This window comes from Cyclopterus lumpus, chromosome 13, assembly GCF_009769545.1.
Source record: "Cyclopterus lumpus isolate fCycLum1 chromosome 13, fCycLum1.pri, whole genome shotgun sequence".
Lineage (NCBI taxonomy): Eukaryota > Metazoa > Chordata > Actinopteri > Perciformes > Cyclopteridae > Cyclopterus > Cyclopterus lumpus.
Window position 1 is genome coordinate 18,622,760 of NC_046978.1, and position 25,000 is coordinate 18,647,759.

The 25,000-nt window shown below is 43.7% G+C and overlaps 2 protein-coding genes across 2 annotated transcripts in view; one reads left to right on the top strand and one right to left on the bottom strand.

The window, feature by feature from the left end:
• LOC117741827 (eukaryotic translation initiation factor 4 gamma 1-like) overlaps positions 1-4,187 on the top strand; it is a 118,201-nt gene extending 114,014 nt beyond the window's left edge. The window contains 1 exon segment of the mRNA XM_034549057.1: positions 4,124-4,187. Within this exon segment, the coding sequence (XP_034404948.1) occupies positions 4,124-4,187 (64 nt within the window).
• Positions 4,188-7,371: 3,184 nt separating this feature from the next.
• Positions 7,372-25,000, bottom strand: part of LOC117741828 (chloride channel protein 2-like) — a 57,156-nt gene continuing 39,527 nt past the window's right edge. Inside the window, exons 4-14 of the mRNA XM_034549059.1 lie at positions 19,067-19,198; positions 18,740-18,868; positions 16,723-16,856; positions 13,912-13,989; positions 11,717-11,795; positions 10,804-10,929; positions 9,936-10,020; positions 8,885-8,986; positions 8,431-8,515; positions 7,589-7,744; positions 7,372-7,377 (exon numbers count right to left, since the gene is read on the bottom strand). Coding sequence (XP_034404950.1) covers positions 7,372-7,377; positions 7,589-7,744; positions 8,431-8,515; positions 8,885-8,986; positions 9,936-10,020; positions 10,804-10,929; positions 11,717-11,795; positions 13,912-13,989; positions 16,723-16,856; positions 18,740-18,868; positions 19,067-19,198 — 1,112 coding nt within the window. The remainder of the gene's footprint in view (positions 7,378-7,588; positions 7,745-8,430; positions 8,516-8,884; positions 8,987-9,935; positions 10,021-10,803; positions 10,930-11,716; positions 11,796-13,911; positions 13,990-16,722; positions 16,857-18,739; positions 18,869-19,066; positions 19,199-25,000) is intronic.

Below are 25,000 nucleotides of genomic sequence, written 5' to 3' on the forward strand. Positions count from 1 at the left end.
GGGGGGGGGCTGATTAGGAAAACAAAACACGGGAAATGTCACCACTGACAGGTGTGAGCACTGTCGTCAGGTGTGTGTGTGTGTGTGTGTATATACGCAGATATGAGTCTGCTGTGCTAATTTATAAGACGTTCACACACACACACACACACACACACACTTCGGGTCAAACGTCTCATTCACATTCTGTTTAAACTCAGCTGGAGTGGTATTGATCCGTTCTACGGGAAACATACGACCGATCCATAAACGTTGAATCTTTAGTCACAAAATTAACGAAGAAAAGGAAAAACACCTCATTTTGAATCTTTACGACTTTTGAAGCTTTTTTACACAGACAGACAGACAGACAGACAGACAGACAGACAGACAGACAGACAGACAGACAGACAGACAGACACACACAGACACACACACACACACACACACACAGACGCGCGCCCTGGCTGTAATAACCTGGAGGTTTCAAATAGACTTCTTAATTACACTCATTGCTCCATCCCTCCCTCCCTCCCTCCCTCCCTCCATCCCTCCATCCCTCCATCCCTCCATCCCTCCCTCCCTCCCTCCATCCCTCCCTCCCTCCATCCGTGCCTCTCCCTCCGCTCCGGCTATAGTTAGCTGTAATTAAGGCCGGCTGCCATGGCAAAGTAATGGATCTCCGTCTGTAACCTTACGCCGCCGCCGTTTTCACACCCACACCCACACACACACACAGGCGTAGGTGTTCACACACACACACACACACACACACACACACACACACACACACACACACACCACGCTCTCACATCCTCAAACTGACTCATCGACGTAAATCAAAGCTGAACACCGCCGGGTGCCAGAGAGCAACAGACACGCCACCGGTTGGACACACAAAATAGTCCTCGAGGGGGGGGGGGGGGGGGGGGGGGGGGGGGCAGTAGAACCTCAATGAGAGCCAGAGAGGTTGAAGGGCTCCGGGAACTCATAACATCAAGGCTTTAACTTTATTACAGAGTCCACAAACTCGAAAGTCGGATCGTAAACACGATACACATTTTAAATATATAAATATATAAAAATAAAAACGCACTACGAGACAATTTAATTTGGTTGTAAATCTGCAGGTGGCCGCGGACCCGGCTGTCATCTGAAGTGTTGGGTAAAGGCTCAGCAGCAGTGAGGAATAACGGCCACAACAAGGTCATTCTGCATTCTATATATGTATACACATATATATAGAATGCAGCTTTAACACATGAAGCATAGACTTCTAGACAACCAGAGGAGTCGCCCCCTGGTGGTCAGGAGAGAGAATGCAGCTTTAACACATGAAGCATAGACTTCTATACAACCAGAGGAGTCGCCCCCTGGTGGTCAGGAGAGAGAATGCAGCTTTAACACATGAAGCATAGACTTCTATACAACTAGAGGAGTCGCCCCCTGGTGGTCAGTAGAGAGAATGCAGCTTTAACACATGAAGCATAGACTTCTATACAACCAGAGGAGTCGCCCCCTGGTGGTCAGGAGAGAGAATGCAAGTTTTAAGACACTTATATTAACCAGATTTGCTTCATCAAATTGGTTAAAACCAATTTACACTACAAAGTGATAAAATCAGGCGAATAGTTTTGATGTCCGATTCCAAAAGCACGTTTTACAGAGTACGACCGTATAATTGAGAGTCGATTATTTTTTACGAGACCGTTAGCATTTCGAGACATGTCTCCAGACCCTTTATTGCTCTTTTATGTCTTCGTGCGGTGCCGATTGCTCAATCCAGCCCTTCAGAAGCGGCTCCGACTCACTTTCCCTCCAGAGGATTCATTAATGTTTCATCCGATCTAATCGAATGTCATCCACGTGTACGTCTCACTGAGGCGGTGGAGCATGAACATCAGAATGTACAAGGATCTCCGACCATCAAGCTGAAGGGCTACTTTGATAAAGCGTGGGAGTTGAGCAGGAAGCCTGCAGGCGAGGGAAAAGCACGCCGAGACTCGAGTGGGTTGTTGGTTCAAAACCCTCGGAAGGGCCAAACAAGTGGAAGCCTCCTTTATTGAAAATCCAATTATAATCACGACCTAATGGAGCTGGTGAAATGTTGACGGAGGATTTAATGAGGACTTCTAAGTTATCGAGCTGCTCCAGGGCCTAAACTATTTCAGAAGAAGAAAATCATTAAATTCACTCAGATTCAAGTAGACATATTAGTAATGCGCTTGTTCACCAAATGCGATTATGGATATTTTCATGTGACTTAGCGATAACTAAAGAGCGACGAAATGAGCTATTGTGATTATAATTAGGCTGTTATCATTTGCCTGAATCTAATCTGCAGAATAATCTGTTAATATTCAAAACATTTTTATTTCCCAATAAAAGGTGCAAATATCTTTATTAAAAATGCATCTTTAATGCGTGTCATAAGTGTCTTTTAAGGGCGAATACGGTTGTAAAAAACCCCGAATTATTAGAAGTCACGCTGTCAGAAATCACCCAAACCAAAAACATAGTAAATTGGTGTCAGTCGTAGTATCGGGGAACCCAAAAATGTAAAGTTACGTCTGGCGTAAAGACCAAGACTGTTCCCAGAATTCCTCGTTCCTAGACTCCGTGAACAAAAATATACATTTTGTTAGTTTTATCCTAATGTTGGAAGATTTTTGGTAAGTTTGAACCCCATCAAGGGGTCAAGGAAAATCACTTGAATGAGCCAAAATCTGATTCGTAGTTTTTAATCCGATATCACAGAAACCCATTGTCCCATTAGCCCATCGTCCCTTCACACTCACGATAGACGACAACGGGCGCGTCTTACCGACGCTCATAAAGTCTGAATTATTAAGCATGAGGATGCTTCAACGAGGGGTAATCTCTATGAAATGCATTCTGCATGCGAATGCGCGATCTGCAGATTTTGGGCTAGTTCTGGTATGTCGTCCGAGTATCGGCCAATCACGTTGGAGGAAAGGCGTTGGTTGAATGCAGGTAAACGGTCTGCGTGGAGAGCACGTTGTGGACCAATGGGATCCAGAGCACGTTGTGGACCATGGGATCCAATGCACGTTGTGGGACCATTGGGATCCAATGCACGTTGTGGACCATTGGGATCCAATGCACGTTGTGGACCATTGGCATCCAATGCACGTTGTGGACCATTGGATCCAATGCACGTTGTGGACCATTGGGATCCCAATGCACGTTGTGGACCATTGGGATCCAATGCACGTTGTGGACCATTGGGATCCAATGCACGTTGTGGACCATTGGGATCCAATGCACGTTGTGGACCATTGGGATCCAATGCACGTTGTGGACCATTGGCATCCAATGCACGTTGTGGACCATTGGCATCCAATGCACGTTGTGGACCATTGGGATCCAATGCACGTTGTGGACCATTGGCATCCAATGCACGTTGTGGACCATTGGATCAATGCACGTTGTGGACCATTGGGATCCAATGCACGTTGTGGACCATTGGGATCCAATGCACGTTGTGAACCATTGGGATCCAATGCACGTTGTGGACCATTGGCATCCAATGCACGTTGTGGACCATTGGGATCCAATGCACGTTGTGGACCATTGGAATCCAATGCACGTTCTGGACCATTGGGATCCAATGCACGTTGTGGACCATTGGCATCCAATGCACGTTGTGGACCATTGGGATCCAATGCACGTTGTGGACCATTGGGATCCAATGCACGTTGTGGACCATTGGGATCCAATGCACGTTGTGGACCATTGGGATCCAATGCACGTTGTGGACCATTGGGATCCACCGGCTATCCTCTGAAATACAACTGGAAACAGTAACCGGCGTAAGGGAGAGGTTCGGATATACACAAATATAGAACCGAGCCGATCAGGGCCGAGATCCCTACGAAGGGGACTGTAAAGGGGGGGGGAGGGGAGAGTTGCACCTACAGGGTGGAAGACAATACACACCTTTTGGGCAAATTATCGTCTCGGTTTATGTGTGCAAGTTTGGGGTGTTTTCAACGGGAAAAATCAGCATAGAAAGTAGACTTGTACCCGTCTCCCTTAATTAAATCAGGACCTTTTGTATTATCTAGTTCAAGTGGATATTATGACTCATATCTGCACACGTCTTTGATTTTTTTCCTCTCAGATCTAGAGACCTGAACAGAGACCGGGAGCCGACAATCAGGTTTAAGAGCGGGAGGAAAAAATAAATAAATCAATTGCGTGAGTGTGGACGTGGAAAAATGACTGTATCAGTTGTTTAATAAGCATGTAAGAAAATTAACTAATTTCATCTTCAACCGTCTTCAGATTACGGAAAGGGACCGTAAAAACGACGGCACTGGGAGTTTATTCTGAAAAACCTAAAAGGACCATTTTTTTTAGGTTATAAATGAAATAATTGTAATATTTGAAGTATGTTAGGAAGCAGGCGGAGCATTGTTGAGGCCAAAGTGGGTGTTTTGGGCATTAAAAACCTACATAACTCCAGTACATAAACGATCGAAACCTCAATTAACCATAAGAGGGGACGAATAAGACAATATTGTGTGACGTTTATGTGTTCATTTTGATCCATTTAATATAATATAACCTCTGCGTTATGATCCGTTTGTATGATTTGTGAATGAACGTATCTTTCGTGGCGACTACTTTACGTCTCCAGGAGGAAACACGGCGGTTTCTTTCAGGTGAACGTCGTCGGCCTTTCATTAAATAGATAGATACGGTAGCGGTTAGATTAATTGCATATTTATCATATAATTGATCAATATTGCCCCCCCCCCCCCGATTACCTACGGGGAAATCCTTGAATTTCATCAGATTTTAATGGCTGACACACCTGCACATGTTTTTTCTCACCGCGGCTCTCGGTGGAGAAATTTAGGGCCAGAGGCTGGACGACGAAGAATAAAATGTTGCATATTAATAGCAATACTAATAATTTCCAGCCAATACATGGCTAGGAGAATACCTCCTAGCCAAAGAGACCACCGTCCTCAGCAGAGTTGAAAGGTAAGAGTGAGCTGTGCGGTATTACGATGGTTGAAATCTACAGCCTCGCCACTAGATGGCACTAAATCCGACACACTGTACCTTTAAGGTGGACAAACACATCGACGACGTCTACATGCACCCAAATATTCTGTTTTTTTTAAAACTTTATTCTGAAAAAAAGACACAAAGCAGTTACCACGGCTAATAAAAGTGAATATTTTTGCTTTTTTGTTGCCGTTTATTATCAAAGTTTTACACCCATGTGAAACCTTTTGATGTCCTAAGTCCTTCATAATGCTTAAACTTCTTCACTCTTGGACATGCATCTCTACTCCAGCTTTACAAAGGTTTGGCTAGTGGAGCCGTGAAAAGCCCCTTTTTGAAACTCATATTCTGAATGAACAAAAGTCCAAAGAATGCTCTTAAAACCTGAATAATATCCGACTGAATTGGAAAATGCTCCTTTCGGTAAAAAAGGCCTAATTCAGAACTTCCCAAAAATGATGCTTAGATAGAATGTTGTCATATTCAGAATAACAGGGGAATGTGAATGTGCATGTAAACTTACTCTTTTTGTATTTTTGGGTCATTTGATGAAAAATATGAGCATTTGACTTCTGAAAGTCATCACAGCTCGACACCCATTACGACACTTCCTGCACCCCAAAAAACAGTGAGTGGAGTAGAAGTGAGAAGTGAAGGGGTCAAGGGGTCAAGGGCACGGCAGCGGTGACGACGCAGTACATCCAGGACGTTTATACCCCATTTAAATCAGTCATGTGGGACGCTGCTGTGTGTGTGTGTGTGTGTGTGTGTGTGTGTGTGTGTCACATTCAGAGGACAGTCTACCGCCTGGGGGCCTCGGGGGACCCTCAGGGGTCCTTCTTCTATTCCCACTCCAATTACAGTCCCGCCAGCTCTGTCACACACACACACACACACACACACACACACACACACACACTTGTATATTAATAAACGTGTTCCTCAGCAAGAGCTGTTGATGTGCTTAATTGCACACCACTAAAAATAACTATGACGCATGCCAAATAACTTTTTCAGGTTTCTGTGTGTGTGTGTGTGTGTGTGTGTGTGTGTGTGTGTGTGTGTGTGTGTGTGTGTGTGTGTGTGTGTGTGTGTGTGTGTTTTCAGGTGTCCCAAAAACCTCAGATAACACAACAGGTGCAGTGAACTTTACGAAGAGTAACGTTTCTGAAGTTTCGTTTCCGCGTGGAAAAAAAAATCTAATAAAAAGGAGAGGGAGCAACAAGACAAGATGGCTGCCATGTCGAATAAAAGAAGATAAAAGAACCATTCATTAACAAAGAGGGAGACGGAGAGAGCAATCTGCCCCCTTTGAAAATCACCAAGAAAAGCCAAAGGCTGTAATTAGACGGAGACATTGCAGCCTCACATTGAATACTGCGCATGTGTTTAAGTGTGTGTGTGTGTGTGTGAGAGAGGTGAGTTGGAAAAGTGTGTATATGTGTGTGTTTCTGTCCTTCTAGTGTACTTTTGTCACTCTGTGCAGACACAAAAGAAGCAAATGCATAATCATGGAGGTCAGAGGTCACACAGAGGAATGAAAAAGTGTATTCTCTCTCCTGACCACCAGGGGGTGACTCCTCTGGTTGTATAGAAGTCTATGCTTCATGTGTTAAAGCTGCATTCTCTCTCCTGACCACTAGGGGGCGACTCCTCTGGTTGTATAGAAGTTATGTTTCATGTGTTAAAGCTGCATTCTCTCTCCTGACCACTAGGGGGCGACTCCTCTGGTTGTATAGAAGCCTATGCTTCATGTGTTAAAGCTGCATTCTCTCTCCTGACCACCAGGGGGCGACTCCTCTGGTTGTATAGAAGTCTATGCTTCATGTGTTAAAGCTGCATTCTCTCTCCTGACCACTAGGGGGCGACTCCTCTGGTTGTATAGAAGTTATGTTTCATGTGTTAAAGCTGCATTCTCTCTCCTGACCACTAGGGGGCGACTCCTCTGGTTGTATAGAAGTTATGTTTCATGTGTTAAAGCTGCATTCTCTCTCCTGACCACTAGGGGGCGACTCCTCTGGTTGTATAGAAGTTATGTTTCATGTGTTAAAGCTGCATTCTCTCTACTGACCACCAGGGGGCGACTCCTCTGGTTGTATAGAAGTCTATGCTTCATGTGTTAAAGCTGCATTCTCTCTCCTGACCACCAGGGGGTGACTCCTCTGGTTGTATAGAAGTCTATGCTTCATGTGTTAAAGCTGCATTCTCTCTCCTGACCACCAGGGGGCGACTCCTCTGGTTGTATAGAAGTCTATTACTAGAAAAATTATTATTATTATATTTAAAAAGCCAATCTGGTCCCTTAAAGGTCACCTTTCAGCATTCGGTTGTATTTGGCTCCGCCCTCTTTTGTCACTTCTGGATGCAAAGAGACAAGATAGCCACGTCACCAAAAAAACCAAGATGGCGACAGCCAAAATGGCCAAACCGAAGCTTCAAAACCGTACCCACGGCGGGGATCCTCTATAGATATATGTGTGTGTGACCCCGTCATTCTTCCTTTAACTGTACCGGCACACACAGTGTGGAACGCAGACAGGAAGTGGAGGGACGGCTTGAATCACCCTACCTTCATGACGATGAAGAGGACGAGGGTGACGAAGACGTTGACCTGCGGGTGCTGCCAGGCCTGAGAGTGTCCGATGTAGTCGAACTCCTCCGCGATGCCCTGTTTGGCCCACGTCCGGTTGTCCAGCAACGTCACCAGAGTCTCCTTCTGGGTCAGCTGGAGGCCGCAGGAAGTGACATCATCGACACAAGCAAAGAAGAAGAAGAAGAAGAAGAAGAAGAAGTGTCATTGATTTTGAGAGCGAGACAAGGGGGCTCCAGATACTGAATGTGGAGCCTTTTAAGAGGAGTGGGTCAGTGGGAGCTGGAGCCTGACTCACCCTCTCATTAGAAGGCTGAGAAATGGTGTGTGTGTGTGTGTGTGTGTGTGTGTGTGTGTGTGTGGCTGCACAGGATATGCCTTTTTTATAATTCTGATAATTAGACAGATGAAGGGGGTGAAATTGGAGAGAACTACACAATACCAGGAGTGAAAGGTGCACACAGATGCTAACATGTGCTGTGAACATAAAACAACAACAACAATCACACACACACACACACAAATATATATATATATATATATATATATATAAATTATATATAATATAAATATTATATATAATATATATATATATATAAATAAATTATATATAATATAAATATTATATATAAATAAATTATATATATAAATATTATATATATATATATATATAAATAAATTATATAAATATATAACATATATATATATATATATATATAAATAAATTATATATAATATAAATATAAATAAATATATATATATATATATATATATATTTATTAGGCCTCCAGGCTTCCGTCCACATGATTTCACTGCAGTACCTTTCCTGCCATAAATTGTCCAAAGCCGGGCGGGAATGTGAGAGTGGAGACGAGCAGAGTGACCAGAGCTGGATAGAGGAGACGCCTGAGAGAGAGAGAGAGAGGGGGGAGAGGGAGATAGAGGGAGAGGGAGAGAGAGGGAGAGAGAGAGAGGGAGAGGGAGAGAAAGAAAAAAAGTAAATGTAAACATTTCACATTAATGTGCAAAACGTCTCCTTTAAGCATCCGTTTTTATTCACAAAAGTTATATTTGACCTTTCGCCCTCAACACTCCGTTTTACCGAGTAGAGCCTGAACGCACCATCGTAAAGCAAGTTCAATGCAACCTTCGCTAAAGTTTGTTGCTTTTTGCCGACGATTCAACCGTCAAAACTTCTTCAGACTTTGTCCGGATGTCATAAATAAATAATTTCTTGGAGTGTTTTTCCACTTTCAACTCTAGGGTCCGACTCACTTCTTCATGAGGAATCTGTTGATGGCCTTCTGCTTCCTGATGAACTGGACGATCAGTCGGTTCAGGTAGACGAACAAAGCCCCACCAAAACCACTGGCAATACTGCAGAGGGAGCACACACACACACACACACACACACACACACACACACTGTCAATAACAATAAGCCAGTCCAGGGTTTTTAATACAATACGAGACCTGTGGAGGTCTAAATGGAAAAGGGGAGAGAAGAGGAGCGCGCCTGTGAGACGAGTGGGAGGGCATACTGATCCAGGTGCAGGAGACGAAAACACAATAGAGGAAAAAAAAAAAAATTTAATTACCGTATAAAGTCCTCTTCGTCACAGGCAGAGGAGGAAGAGTAGACTCAGACAGACTAATGCTCACGACTTTATCTTACTGCATTATTAAATACGTCAAACACCGTTGAATAAATTATGAACAGGGTGATGAGGGAGTCCTGGTCCCCCCTTGATCCTGGACCAGGATGGAACCAGGTCTCTATGAGGATGTGGGCTCACATGGTCATAGATGACTTCATAGGTCCTATTTTTGCATTTTACTTTATTATAATAATAATAATAATGATGATCATGATGCATTAGTACTCTTTGTTGAATACTCGATGCCGATTGGTCGATTACGACTTCCTGTACACGGCAAGAGGACTATTTATATTTAAGTAAGTAGCCACGTAATAAAATCTGGATATTATAATTATAATGCAAATACAACTGTGGGGAAATCATAACCCTGTAAGCAGATTACAATGCATTATGAATATCTTTATAAATATATTACATTAGCACCTTGGAAAGAGTTACACCCCCCCCCCTTCTAAAGGCCCCCGAGGCATAAACAGGAAGTAGAACAGCCGAAGTATCTGAATAACTTCTGATGCTTGAAGTGATTGCACCTGTTTTCATGGCGAACCAACACCTGTTATTTATGAAGGGCTTATGAATTCTAAATCAATGATGGAAAATATTTTAAAAACAAATTGATGGTTTTGAATGAATGGCCCACAACAAAATCCCCGGTGAAGACTCACCCAATGACGGCGAAGGCCGGAAGCTCCTGGAGGTCAAAGGGGAAGTCCAGCCGGAAGCGGGTTTTAAAAAGAGCCGTGATGGTTTCTGGGGGGAAAGATTAAAAAAAATTTAGTTTTTTAAATCACGAGTTCAGCTCGTTGAGGAGGTGCTGACCAAACTCCTCATCTGAGAGGAGTCGCCCCCTGGTGGTCAGGAGAGAGAATGCAGCTTTAACACATGAAGCATAGACTTCTATACAACCAGAGGAGTCGCCCCCTGGTGGTCAGGAGAGAGAATGCAGCTTTAACACATGAAGCATAGACTTCTATACAACCAGAGGAGTCGCCCCCCTGGTGGTCAGGAGAGAGAATGCAGCTTTAACACATCAAGAATAGACTTCTATACAACCAGAGGAGTCGCCCTCTGGTGGTCAGGAGAGAAAATGCAGCTTTAACACATGAAGCATAGACTTCTATACAACCAGAGGAGTCGCCCCCTGGTGGTCAGGAGAGAGAATGCAGCTTTAACACATGAAGCATAGACTTCTAAACAACCAGAGGAGTCGCCCCCTGGTGGTCAGGAGAGAGAATGCAGCTTTAACACATGAAGCATAGACTTCTATACAACCAGAGGAGTCGCCCCCTGGTGGTCAGGAGAGAGAATGCAGCTTTAACACATGAAGCATAGACTTCTATACAACCAGAGGAGTCGCCCCCTGGTGGTCAGGAGAGAGAATGCAGCTTTAACACATGAAGCATAGACTTCTATACAACCAGAGGAGTCGCCCCCTGGTGGTCAGGAGAGAGAATGCAGCTTTAACACATGAAGCATAGACTTCTATACAACCAGAGGAGTCGCCCCCTGGTGGTCAGGAGAGAGAATGCGTACCTTCGTCTCTGTTCCACACGGCCAGCACTCTGAAGATGAAGGCACTGAAGGTCGCGGCAAAGAAACCTCTCCAATAGTTTCTCACCGCAAAGAATGTGGATGTGACTTCGATGCTGAACAACACGCCTGGGACGCACAAACAAATTGGCATATATCATTTAAAATGTTAAAATTAATTGTTCACAGGTTTGAACATTGTGTACGACATAAAGTATCACAAAAAACCTTGTCTTATAATAATACAATACAAAAAGACTGTAATATAGTGATAATGTGACAGTGCTATGTACCTTGTACATTTAAATATGAATTTAAAAATAAAATATTCAGGACCTTGAATAAAGTCAAATTAACATTTCTGGACGGTGAAAATTCATAAAGAAATTATTTCTTGTGATTTATTTATATTAAGTCGGATCTTAAATAAATGTCCCTCCTGTGTAAATAACTTAAGAGCTTTGTTCATTAAAATAAACACGTGACTTATTTAATTTCTTAAACAGGTGGGGAAAAAAAGTTTTTAATAACCTTTTTTTTGTCAGTGTTAATTGTTGTAATACCAGTTTCAGCCACAGGAGGCTGAAGTGCACCACTTCTCCATCTTCTAAGCATATTTTCATGAGTTTTAATTTACATTCGTTGTTAAAACACAATATATATTTACCGCGTGTTTAGAGAGCGCAGACACATTTTTAAATTTAATCAATTCTTTTATTTAGTCTTTTTTTTTTTCATCAGCCTCTTGTGGCCAAAATGAATATTACAGCAAACGTACACTTAAGACACTGACAATTATTTTAAATAAAAATAATGAAAGTCAACAACAAAAAACATGAGTAAAACAATCAAACTAGATCATATATATATATATATATATATATATATATATATATATATATCTGAGGGAACTCACCTCCTATGGGGGCCGCGAAGCAGCAGCCCACTCCCACAGCGCAGGCCGCTGCCAGCATCTCGATGTTTCTCGACTCATTCTGAAACACACACACACACACACACACACACACACACACTTAGTTAACACACATGCACCGCTACACAGATAATATCACACAGTACGGTTACGTCTCAGTCCGTCTTTGAGCTACTTACTAAATATAAAAAACCTTCCACAACACCGACAGAGAACTCAGTTTTATAGTTTCAGTCTTACTCTTATGTATAAATAATATAGTGTTATGTTGTGTTTATATTCTATCTTTCAGTTGTTGTATATTTATACTGTGTTAAAATGTTCTACAGATCTGTGGGTGTATTTTATGTTCCATGCTTTAAATATTCTCTAACAATGATAATGAGGAGGTTCAGGGGAACACGCAGTAGGAAATAAAGGAGTGCAGAGGATCACGGTGCACCCTGGGAAATGTAGTTATTTTGGGGTTTATTTGGGGGGGGGGGGGGGGGGGGGGGCTGCTCTTAACTTAATTCCTATGAGAATGGCTTCTTTTAAGCAGCATGGCAGTGATAAAGAGGTTAGTGTGTGTGTGTGTGTGTTCCCTCCGACTGTACACTCAGTGGCTTATCCTGGTCTTAACTTACAGTGTGGAGCCACACACACACACACACACACACACACACGTGTGTGCTCTCTTTAGAGATACAAACTGGACGAATGCATCCCAGAATAAACACTACGTGTTGGTTTCATTTGTCTTTTCTTTTCTTTCTTTTTTTTTTTTTGCAGCGTGAAACAATTTGACGAGCCGGAGCCGGAGGGGGAAGATGGGGACGTCGAAACCGTGGTGCATGCTGGGAAATTGAGCGATTGAATTACCTTAATACCTACAAGACTGGGCTCCTTCCGGAAGCATGGGAGCAGAGAAATAGAGTTAAGCCACTACGAATAATACCAATGCCAGTGAAATCGGCATTACAAATATTTTCTTCTGCTCCAGTCGCTCAAACAAAGTGCTCATCCCTCTTCATCCCTCTTCTGTCCCTCTTCTGTCCCTCTTCATCCCTCTTCATCCCTCTTTTTCCATTTTTTTAAAGTTCAACAAGCCGTCGTAAAGCACGGACACAAAAAGCTGTTGCTCGTTTTTCCGCCTGCAGCCCACGGGCCGCATTAGCATAGTGCACTCCAGAACTCTGGAGAGGACTTCAACACACTCGGCATTAATATGCAGCACAATGCAGCACGCCACTGGAGAAGGGAGGGGGCGGGGGGAACAGTGTGGATCGTGGTGAGGAGGAGGAGGAGGAGGAGGATGATGATGATGATGATGAGGAGGAGGAGGAGGATGAGGATTGCAGAAGATAAAGAGGCGGATTGGCCGGGAAAGAGTCAAAACTCGGAGGGCTGCAGGGCTGAGTGACAGGAAACATCAGATATATCTCCAGCTTGTGTCACCCACAGATCTTATTTCAAACATCTAATTAACCCCCCCCCCCCCCAAAAAAATGCCATTAACTTTGAAACGAGGGATCAGGAAGTGCAAAAACGCTGACGCGTCTGTCTGTTTGTTTTTGTCGTGCAGCACAACGTTTTTAAAAAAAAGTTTCCTCATTTCCTCTTCGGCTCAAAGCAAAACTTGAGCGTCTCCGTTCCTCCGCATTCTCTCCAATTAAAATAACGAGTCAGATAAAGCGACTTTAAAAAAGTCTTTCATTACGCTTCATGCACAAGGCTGTATGTGTTTTTATAAAAGACAATTGATAATTCAAAAGCATTTTCTTTTTGTTCTAGCTCACGTCGTGTAATCACGTAAAAAAAGTAAAAGGCTGCAGATTCTCAGTTATTCTCTCTGTTCTTCTTTCTCCTGCTGTCATCATCATCATCATCATCATCATCATCATCATCTCTCACTTTCAGGTCTTTTTATGCACGACTCCCCTGCTTCACTCTTTAATCATGTTCTTTATGACGATACTTTGGCGACTCGGGTCCGAGCGCTTTCCCGAAGTTCGCATCCAGACGGATGAAAACGTGGCGCCGAGAGTTGAGTCGGTGGTGGACGGGCGGTCGGAGAGCACGGCGTTTATATGGGGGGGAACCTTGTGTAACAGATTACAATGGACCCGAATGGAGAAAAAAACAACAACAAAAAAACCTGTAAGTTTAAATGAATTCAACTAAACAAGAAGACTCACCTCGTAAATTCCTCCAAACAGAGACATGAACTTGCTGAGGAGAGCGGCGCACAAGCTGGCGATGTGTACGAACGGACCCTGGAGAGACGGGAGGGGGAACGGGTTCAGTTCAGGTAAAAACTCTCACCGGGAAGAGGAAAAGACCGCAGGGGACATTACAATTCTGGGGATGAAGTTTCGGAGAGAGAGAGGAACCAACGGGATTAGAAAGTGAGAGGCAGAGTGTGTGTGTGTGTGTGTGTGTGTGTGTGTGTGTGTGTGTGTGGAGGAAGTATATTTCCCTCAGTTTGTCTTCGGGCTAGGAAGTCTTTTGGGGGATGCCATACTTACCTGGATATGTGCCTGTGAACTACTGTGCACTATACACACACACACACACACACACACACACAGTCCCTCTGGGTTTAGACCAGGACGGGAGTCCAATCTGCACGACTCTCACAACCTGCTTTTTATTATTCCGCGTCGACCCGGTTCTGAAGCATCTGGGCTCCTTCGTGTGCCGCGTTATCATTTGTAATTCACACCGCGGGGGGGGGGGGGGGGGGGGGGGGGGGAAGGAGCCGAGGAGGGCCGTGCGTCCCCGGGAGGTTCAGCTATTGTAGCCCAGTTCTGTACGCAGGCGAGTCACGTTGTGTTTACAGAGCGTCACAGAGTGCTTCACTGCACATGCAAAACAAGAAGAAACATGCACTCACAGCCATATACAGGAAGGACATGTAACACAGGAAGGACATGTAACACGGGAAGGACATGTAACACGGGAAGGACATGTAACACGGGAAGGACATGTAACACGGGAAGGACATGTAACACAGGAAGGACATGTAACACAGGAAGGACATGTAACACAGGAAGGACATGTAACACAGGAAGGACATGTAACACAGGAAGGACATGTAACACAGGAAGGACATGTAACACGGGAAGGACATGTAACACAGGAAGGACATGTAACACAGGAAGGACATGTAACACAGGAAGGACATGTAACACGGGAAGGACATGTAACACAGGAAGGACATGTAACACAGGAAGGACATGTAACACGGGAAGGACATGTAACACAGGAAGGACATGTAACACGGGAAGGACATGTAACACGGGAAGGACATGTAACACAGGAAGGACATGTAACACAGGAAGGACATGTAACACGGGAAGGACATGTAACACAGGAAGGACATGTAACACGGGAAGGACATGTAACACAGGAAGGACATGTAACACGGGAAGGACATGTAACACGGGAAGGACATGTAACACAGGAAGGACATGTAACACAGGAAGGACATGTAACACGGGAAGGACATGTAACACAGGAAGGACATGTAACACAGGAAGGACATGTAACACAGGAAGGACATGTAACACGGGAAGGACATGTAACACAGGAAGGACATGTAACACGGGAAGGACATGTAACACAGGAAGGACATGTAACACAGGAAGGACATGTAACACGGGAAGGACATGTAACACAGGAAGGACATGTAACACGGGAAGGACATGTAACACAGGAAGGACATGTAACACGGGAAGGACATGTAACACAGGAAGGACATGTAACACGGGAAGGACATGTAACACGGGAAGGACATGTAACACAGGAAGGACACATGTTACACAGGAAGGACACGTGTAACACAGGAAGGACACAAAATACACAGGAAGGACACATGTTACACAGGAAGGACACATGTTACACAGGAAGGACACATGTTACACAGGAAGGACCAGTGTAACACAGGAAGGACACAAAATACACAGGAAGGACACGCGTAACACAGGAAGGACACATGTTACACAGGAAGGACACATGTTACACAGGAAGGACACATGTTACACAGGAAGGACGTGTAACACAGGAAGGACACATGTTACACAGGAAGGACACATGTTACACAGGAAGGACGTGTAACACAGGAAGGACACATGTTACACAGGAAGGACATGTAACACAGGAAGGACACAAAAAACAGGAAGGACACGTGTTACACAGGAAGGACGTGTAACACAGGAAGGACATGTAACACAGGAAGGACACGTGTTACACAGGAAGGACATGTAACACAGGAAGGACGATTAACACAGGAAGGACGTGTAACACAGGAAGGACACGTGTTACACAGGAAGGACACGTGTTACACAGGAAGGACACATAACACAGGAAGGACGTGTAACACAGGAATGACACAAAAAACAGGAAGGACACGCATAACACAGGAAGGACAGAAAAAGTTGCCAACGTATGTCTCTGGAAGTTTGGCCCAACATGTTTTAAAGGAGGTCATAGCATGTGAATGACACCTATTGATTTGTTTATGATGTTGCAGAGTTGAAATTAGCAGGTTTGAGTGATGGCCAGTCAACGGAGGTGACCTTCACTACCTGTGACTTAACTGGAACATACAGCTGTGTGTCGTCGGCGTATCGGTGGATATGGAAGAAAAAAGAAGGATGTTTGCACTGCTACAGTTTTACCACCGGCTCACTTCGACCCACATGGGTTCTGGATGACTCGTAACGAGTTGAATGGAAGCCGCAGACAGCTGGTCTTCTGCGCTCATATTTAGCGGATGGATGTTGAAGCGAGCTGGCGTTCAAACCCGATGGCATCTCGGCGCCAGTCTGGATTCTGTATTTACATCGCAGGCATTTTTTAAATTTATTTTAATGCTGTGAATCACTGAAAATGTGTCATAAAAAAAAGAATTCATCACGTTACGAGTGCATCGCATACAATAAAAGGCATCCTGTGGCACCATAGCGTAGGTAAAGCTGACGTGTGTGTGTGTGTGTGTGTGTTACCTCCTTGCCCAGGGGCATGCCGCTGCCCAGAGCGCAGGTGAGGCCGATGACTTTTGCCACGAAGGTTTTGAAGGTGAGGTATTCCTTCAGCACAACTCCTCTCAGGATGGTCTTCATCTCTGGAATCCCAGAACCTGCAGAGGAGCACAGCTGACTGTCAACCACGAGGCAACTCACCCTTTGAGTGGACACACACACCCCGACTTGTCAATTATTGTGCCTGCTAACACCGTTTCGGCCATGCTGCAACATCTTGGTGGAATAGCCCATTTTCATTGAATTTGCATAAAATCCTTCTTCCCGTGTCTTTTTAATCATTTTAAAGCCTTTTGAAAGATGGATTTAAGTGATTTTAATACCAATTAACGGCTAATTCAATGCCTTTTTAAGACATTTTAAGGATCTGCAGCAACCCTGTGTTGGTGTGGACCGGAGCCAGACCGGCAGTTTCCAGACTCTTTTTAAATTTTTTATGACCAATTATCTTTTACATTTGGACTCGCATTAGATTCATCTTGTACCCAGAGGGGCGTACACAAGAGAAAAAAACACACAGAAATAAGCAACGTCAGTCCTAAAGAGGTGAGTAAGACGGGCTACAGGAAGGGGAGGAGCAACCCGGTCTTTATGCTAAGCTAAGCTCACTAGCTGCTAGCTGCAGCTTCATATTTAGTGCATTAAAAGGGCATCGAACATAGTCGATGTCCAACTGTTCCTTTAAGATAAACCTCATCTTGTTAAATATAAAATAATAAATGGCATGCTAATTTCAAAGAACTATGCGTCGTCACTGCAAATGGAACTACAGGATTAATTAAAAATGTGTCCGCCACGGCTTTTTTTGGGGTATTAAATTCAAAACTCTCTCCGGATAATTAATTCACTTTGGAAATGGGATTTTTTTTTTGCAAAGATACGCACTTTTACATTTTAGAGACCACCCCTCCCTCCTCCCCCCTCCTAGAATATCATTTCCTAATTGAAATGCCGCTGACAGATAATAATAATAATAACACACTTCTGCAACCAGAATGTCAGCTTCCAGGTCCCATAACTTAACATCTGTTGCATTTCTTTGGATGCTTTGCCATGTTGTTTAACGTATGACGTCACTGCATGCAGCTGCAAGAAGCTTCATGCTCGCCGATTCCTTTAAGTGTTTTAAGTGTCTTATTAATATATTAAAAAACACGGCAGGAGCTGGAGGAGAAATCCTATCAGGGATTCATTTCACGTCCTGGTTTTTAGGATAAAGAGCAGAAGACTGAGGAAGGTTGGGGGGTTTAAATCGAGGCTGAAGACTTTGTTTTATTGAACCACTTTTTACACACAGCTCTGATTGTATTCTTATTTTCAGTGCGTTTTATTTTTTATTTTCTATTCTCGTGGCTATAATATTAATGTTTGCGCTCTTTTTTTTATTTTTTATATTGCCCCTAAAAAAAAAAAAAAAGCATTCAACATTAATAATGTGTGTCCTTTTTTTTTTTATTGTAGTCGGCCTGAAGCCGCTGGGATACTTTAGTTAAACAAGGAATTTAGCGATTTAAAAAAAAAAAAAACTGTTCAAACAGGAACTTTATGCATTTATTTTAGTACATTTTAGGGATGTGGATCTGAATTCTGTTCTGTAAATAAAGCATCTTAGTTGTTCTTGAATATAGAGCTGAAGCCAAAAGGTTATTCAACAGAGATTCATCTATAATAACAAAATATCCCATTATTTAATTAAATCAACAGTTTAAATTATTTTGCCTCTTTTTTCTGCATTTCTGGAGTTCATGTGTGTGTGTGTGTGTGTGTACTATATACGTGCTCTCTATGAGTGTGTGTGTGTGTGTGTGTGTGTACTATCTACGTGCTCTCTATAAGTGTGTGTGTGTGTGTGTGTGTACTATCTATGTGCTCTCTATGCGTGTGCATGTGTGTGTGTGTGTGTGTACACTATCTACGTGCTCTCTATAAGTGTGTGTGTGTGTGTGTGTGTGTGTGTGTGTGTGTGTGTGTGTGGTCGTACCAACAGCTTGAGGGGCGAGAATCTGTGTGAATCCGGCAGAGAAGGTGATGAGGACCACGGGGTAGGTGACCCAGGCCAGGTACTGCAGGAAGACGTTGCTGTCCAGACCCCCGTACATCCACTTCTGTGCTGTGGACACACACACACACACACACACACACACAGTAAGAAACACACACTAAATGTACATCCAGAAGAGCCGTCACACAAACCGCTTAAAGACAGGAGAAATGTGTGTGTGTGTGTGTGTGTGTGTGTGTCTTCTCAGGACAGGTGTTTTAGTCATATTACCATATATTATATTACCATAACCCCCCCCCCCCTCACCTTGCAGACAGATGGCGATGCAGAAGTCCACCACCCAGCTGACCAGGGCCATGAGGAGTCCCAGCAGGATGAGGAAGATCCAGTCCTCCCCGACCCGCGAGATCAGGAACTTCTGACATCGGACAGTGCAGACTGTGCAGGACATGACACAGAACACGTTAGTGTTAGTGGCACATAAAAGAATTAAAAAACGGTTTCTCCTTGAACACGACGCCCCAAATAAACCGTTTGAAGTCACCAGATCCTGTTAAAAACATCACATTATGGGACTAGGAACTAGGAACTAGGAACTAGGAAACTAGGAAGCAGTGAGACCGACAGAAACTCAGTGAAACTTGGACTGAACTTCATGACCAGAGGCTCAATATTCATCGCACTACATATTAGATTATTTATCCAAACGCTTGTAGACACTTGGAATCATGTCGGAGATGAAGATTACAGTGTTTTAAATTGGAGTAAAAAAACATTATCGAAGAAATTCAACTTGCATTTTATTATTATTTAATTTCTTTAATGATTTATGTCATTTTAACTGCGTTTCTTTCTGCACTAAAGACGTATTTTGAAGACCAGATCCTGAACCCCTCTCAGTGTGCAGGACCACACACACACACACACACACACACACACACACACACAGTTATGTGACAAGACTGAGAAAGAAACAGGCTTCGTACATGTGTATATTTAGATTGGGTTCCTGTGTGTGTGTGTGTGTGTGTGTGTGTGTGTGTGTGTGTGTGTGTGTGTGTGTGTGTCTGTGTGTGTGTGTACGCTCTTATGTGTCATCTCACCCACAGGCCGTCTGTGTTCTTGGACCCCTTCTGACACTAGTCAATGTAAATGAGTGTGTGGGTGTTTGTGTGTGTGTGTGTGTGTGCGTGTGTGTGTGTGCGTGTGTGTGTGTGAGCATGCATGTGTGCAGACAGGACTTGTTGTTGTTGTTGTGCTTCTAAACATGGAGAGTGTGTTTGTGCACACTCACAGGTTACTGAATGTATTCCTCGTGACCTGCAATTAGCAGAATGCTCATTTCACTCTCATTGGCCTTCTGACTCACCCTCTGCACCACTCTCCCCTTTCATCACCCCCCCCCCCCCCCCGATCCAATCATCCCTCGCTCCCTTTCTTCTTCTTCTTCTCCTTCTTCTTCTGCTAATCACATTCATCCCCTGACTTCTCATCTTCTCCCTCTCAGGCCTCATCTGCTCCCCTCTCTCCCTCCCTCACTCGACATTCTTTCCAGTCTCTCTCTCTCTCCCTCCCTCCGTCTCTCTCCCTCCATCCCTCCCTTCCTCTCCCTCTCTCCAGACCTGATGCCCACATGCCTGCTGAGACCTCAGGTAGGATACAGAGTGCATGTAGTTCCTCGGCATGAAGAAACTGCACACTGAAGCTCAAAGTGGGCGTCAGCACCCACCTGTCACTCAAAAAGTAATCATGCCTAACTTTAAGCCTTAATATAATTTAAACAGGTGAGTTGTATAACCCCCCCCCCCCCCCCCCCCCCCCCTCGAGCAGTTGTCATAAACGGCAATATTAGCTCCAGGGACCAAACAGGCTGTCAACGTGTTTCTACTCCAAAGTATTTTAACATTGAGGTCTATGGGGATTGACTCGCTTCTGGAGCTGGCCCTCTAGTGGCCGTTTGAGGAACTGCAGTTTAAAACTGTTCAGTGCCGCTTGTTTTGTGTACTGAAATGACTGATATCAGATATTTAATTCCGGTAAAAAAAAATTCCAGTAAATTTAGTATTGCACGTTTATGAGGTCGAGGTGCTTCGTAGGAATGCACTCGTGAAAAAAATACGGTAGACGTAAAGTAAATATCTCTTATTTAATTTGTACGTGAAGCAAAATCATTTTTTTATTGTTTCTTTCAAAAATATTTTTGATTTTCATGCAAAAAGAACAATTACATTTGTCATTCAGACTGCAACTTCAAGGAAAGGGTTTAAATGTCTTTCATCTGCAGCAAACTATATACAAATATTTTTGTATATAAATGTGAATTTTGATTCGGGAAATACAAAAAAGTGTAAAAAAAGAACTTCTGGGTATTTTTATTCCTCTTACATATCATTTTAAAAACAGACTAGTACCAAACTCCATGTCGGTATCCTGCAGCGTGCTAACTGATAGCAACCAAAGCTAGCTTCACGACTGTCCTGTGTATACTGACACCTGCTGGGCTCCGTAGACATTACACCCCTACGCTCCAATAAGAAAAGGACCTTCTTCACGGAAGACATTTTGACATTTGCACACATCAAACGGACCCGTATCTCATCTCGGAGGAAGAAGAAACCGAAGAATAAAAAGAAGGTGCATCATTAAAAAAAAAAAAAATCGGATTCCCTGCAACCGCTCTCACATAAAACCCAATTCTTCAAATCGTGAGACTGTAAAAGGGTAAAAGAGACTATTTTTAAAACATTTTTATTACCATTAATGCTTCAATTCTGCACGCGGCCGTGCCAATCGTGTGCACGTGCTCCCACATGTATTATGTAGATTCATGCGTACGAGAGAGATTATATTAGCAATGCCTGGCTTAATTAGATTAGCATTATTCAGTTAGCACGGGCAAATATGGCCATTCAGCTCTTTTTACACGGAAACTTTAAAAGATAGAGGAAGAGGATGAGATACATGTATTTTATTAATAAAAGATGGATCAGAAGTCATTTATCAACACATTAAGTGGCAACTATCAATCTAAATAATGCACGTAGATGCAGATGTAGATGATATTGTTTACAGGCGGTTTACAAACCATTAAGTTCATTTATTTTGTCTTCAGTGCAGAATAACACAGTTTAAAAGTTGAATTTCTTAAACAATGGAGTGTATATCTACAACAAGTGTTAATTACAATGTTGGATACAAATGATGCTGCAATGTACTGAATTAAGTGTTCATGAACTTCAAACGGTTTATTTGGGGAAAGATTTTAATTGAGGCGCTTGGAATAAAATGTTTTTTTTTTTATTGAAATTGACACGTGATGTGTTCAAGGTCCGTGGGAAAAGTAAAAGAGGAAAGATCTGATGATTATATTTTGACAGCTTTCTGGCTGCTATAAACAGTTTTGGGGTTCAGAGGGTCACAAATGCTCCAAGATGCTTTTTAACAACACTTTCTGGAGGAAAGGTCTACAAACCGATTGGTGATCAATAAGAAACAAGTCAATCGATTTGGGGGAATCGATCCGTTCGTGCAGCTGCGGGAGAAAAGGTGTAAAAAAAGCAGAGGAGAGAACGGAGAGAAGAAAGAAAAGAAGAAAAAAGGGTGAAAATCTAAGAGACAAATTGCTCCGTGAAGACAGAAAGAAGAGACGTTGTCGTGGTAATAAGACCGACAAAGTAAACGTTTCCTCCGGCAGCCGATCTTCTCCCCCACCCCACTCATTAAATCCCCCCCCCCCCCCCCCCTCCCCCTCCTCCTCCTCCTCCTCCTCCTCCCTCCATGTTAATGTGTTGTCTATGCTAATGGGTGTAAAAGGGAGGCGATGTTTATGTAAATCCGCTGTACGCCTGCCCGGCGTCGCACTCAATCACCCCGTTCGGTGACGGCCGTCTTACGGCTGCAGTACAATGTCTGCTTAATGAGGTGGAATGGTGAAACACACACACACACACACACACACACACACACACACACACACACACACACACACACACACACACACACACACACACACACCAGAGTTATTATGTAAAAGAGGCATCTGCGTCCCTCTGCAATCGCTTCCGAATGGTGCGTCATGTATGTTTAATGTTTCTCAGCCGGGATGTTTTTCTGCATTTAAAAAGCGGAAATTAAACGGAGTCGTTGAGACGCGTCGCTCGGGTTTTACCCATAGACAGTCTATGGGAAGTGGGCGTGGTCATGGCGTCCCTTCCCCCCCCCCCCCCATTGGTCGGTGGAAAGCCGCTACGAAGTCCCTGAGTTTTTACGATGTTTTTGGCCGCTGCCTTTTTTTTTTGGAAACGATGAATGGAGGCGATCGCATTTTGATGACCAAGTAAGGTAGCGACCTGTCAATCACCTTGTAGCCCCCGCCCTAAAGCGTACAGGTGTAAACTTAGCTCCTCCCATCAGTGTGTGAACGGGTGAATGATGTCATGTAGTGTTAAAGCGCTTCGAGTGGTCGGAAGACTAGAGTACAGGTCCATTTACCATTTATTAGAGACTTATTTTTCACCATAAATAATTTTTATTTAATTTAATTTATTGTATTTATTTGAATATTTATATACTATTCGTGAAAAAAATTATACGATACATTTTTACAGTCTGCACTGCAAATTGTCATTGTTTAATTGACAACATTTATGCCAATATATTAGTTAATACCGGCCAATAATAATAATAATAATAATAATAATAATAATAATAATAATAAGCCAGGCCAACTGGAGTTATTGAACAACAGGTTTAGTTAGCTCACACTCTAACATGCGAGAGGTTTTTATATATTTTAAATAATTAATGTCTAAAACAAACTTCTGTGAATTTACGATGACGAGGAACGACGATGAGCATCGACACCGAGGACGCGTGGGTGGTTTCTCCAGTGAGACACACACACACACACACACACACACACACACACACACACACACACACACACACACACACACACACACACACACACACACACACACACACACACACACACACACACACACACACACACACACACACACACACACACACACACACACACACACACACACACACACACACACACACACACACACACACACACACACGATGGCAGATGGTGGCACCGATGATGACAGTGAGAGTCCATCAACGCAAGTGTGTGTGTGTGTGTGTGTGTGTGTGTGTGTGTGTGTGTGTGTGTGTGTGTGTGTGTGTGTCGTTTCATTTCCTGGATGAAAGCCCGGTGAACCAAGAGCCAAAGGGACCTGCTGCCGACTCTCACCACCGCTACTCTCTCTCCCTCTCTCTGCGTCTACCTCTCTCTCTCTCTCCACCCCTCTCTCCATCTCTCTCTCTCTCTCCACCCCTCTCTCCATCTCTCTCTCCCTCATTCCATCTCAATTGATTTTCTTTCGTCCAATCCCCAGACCCCTGCCAGCCACTCCCCCCCCCCCCCTCTTCTTTTCTTCCTCCCTCATCGAGCTCCTTCAAACCATCCTTCCGTTTCCGCATCCGTTCGTTTCTCTCTCTCTCTCTCTCTTTGCTCCCCCCTTCCCCCCCCCCCCCCACCCTTCCCATCTCTGCTGTTGCCGAGTCAGCACTTCCGTTCCGCATTGCTCTGCACACACACACACACACACACACACACACACACACACACACACTTCAATTTACACTTTCATACCGTGGCGTAACCAGTTTCAGAGCATTTCCCCGTGGCTCATGCATTATCAATTCTTTAAAACTGACAGCAACACACACACACACACACACACACACACACACACACGTATGCATTGTACATATAGGGTTTGCAGCTGTCTGTGTGTGTGTGTATATTTATTCATAAATATGGAAACAGTCAAAATGAAGCAAAAACACCATAAATCCTTAGGGGAACAAAAAGTATTAAAAGTTGCAGACACTGCACGTGTGTGTGTGTGTGTGTGTGTGTGTGTGTGTGTGTGTGTGTGTGTGTGTGTGTGGCCATGCCACATTCATCTGTTTTCAAGCAGCAGAAAAGAGAGACATGGATCATCAGGCTTGTCCGCAGCTTGCACTGCCTAATCAGAACCATTCATCCACACACACACACACACACACACACACACACACCGGGCTCTTTATTACTTTCCATTAGGGCTCCGGGCGAGCCGTAATAAGGCCGGGCTGAGAGCGTTAGTCTTTTCTTTCTGGCAACGTGAGTAATATGCACACAGAGATATTTGTCATGTTGGCTGTTGATTAATATGAAGCCAC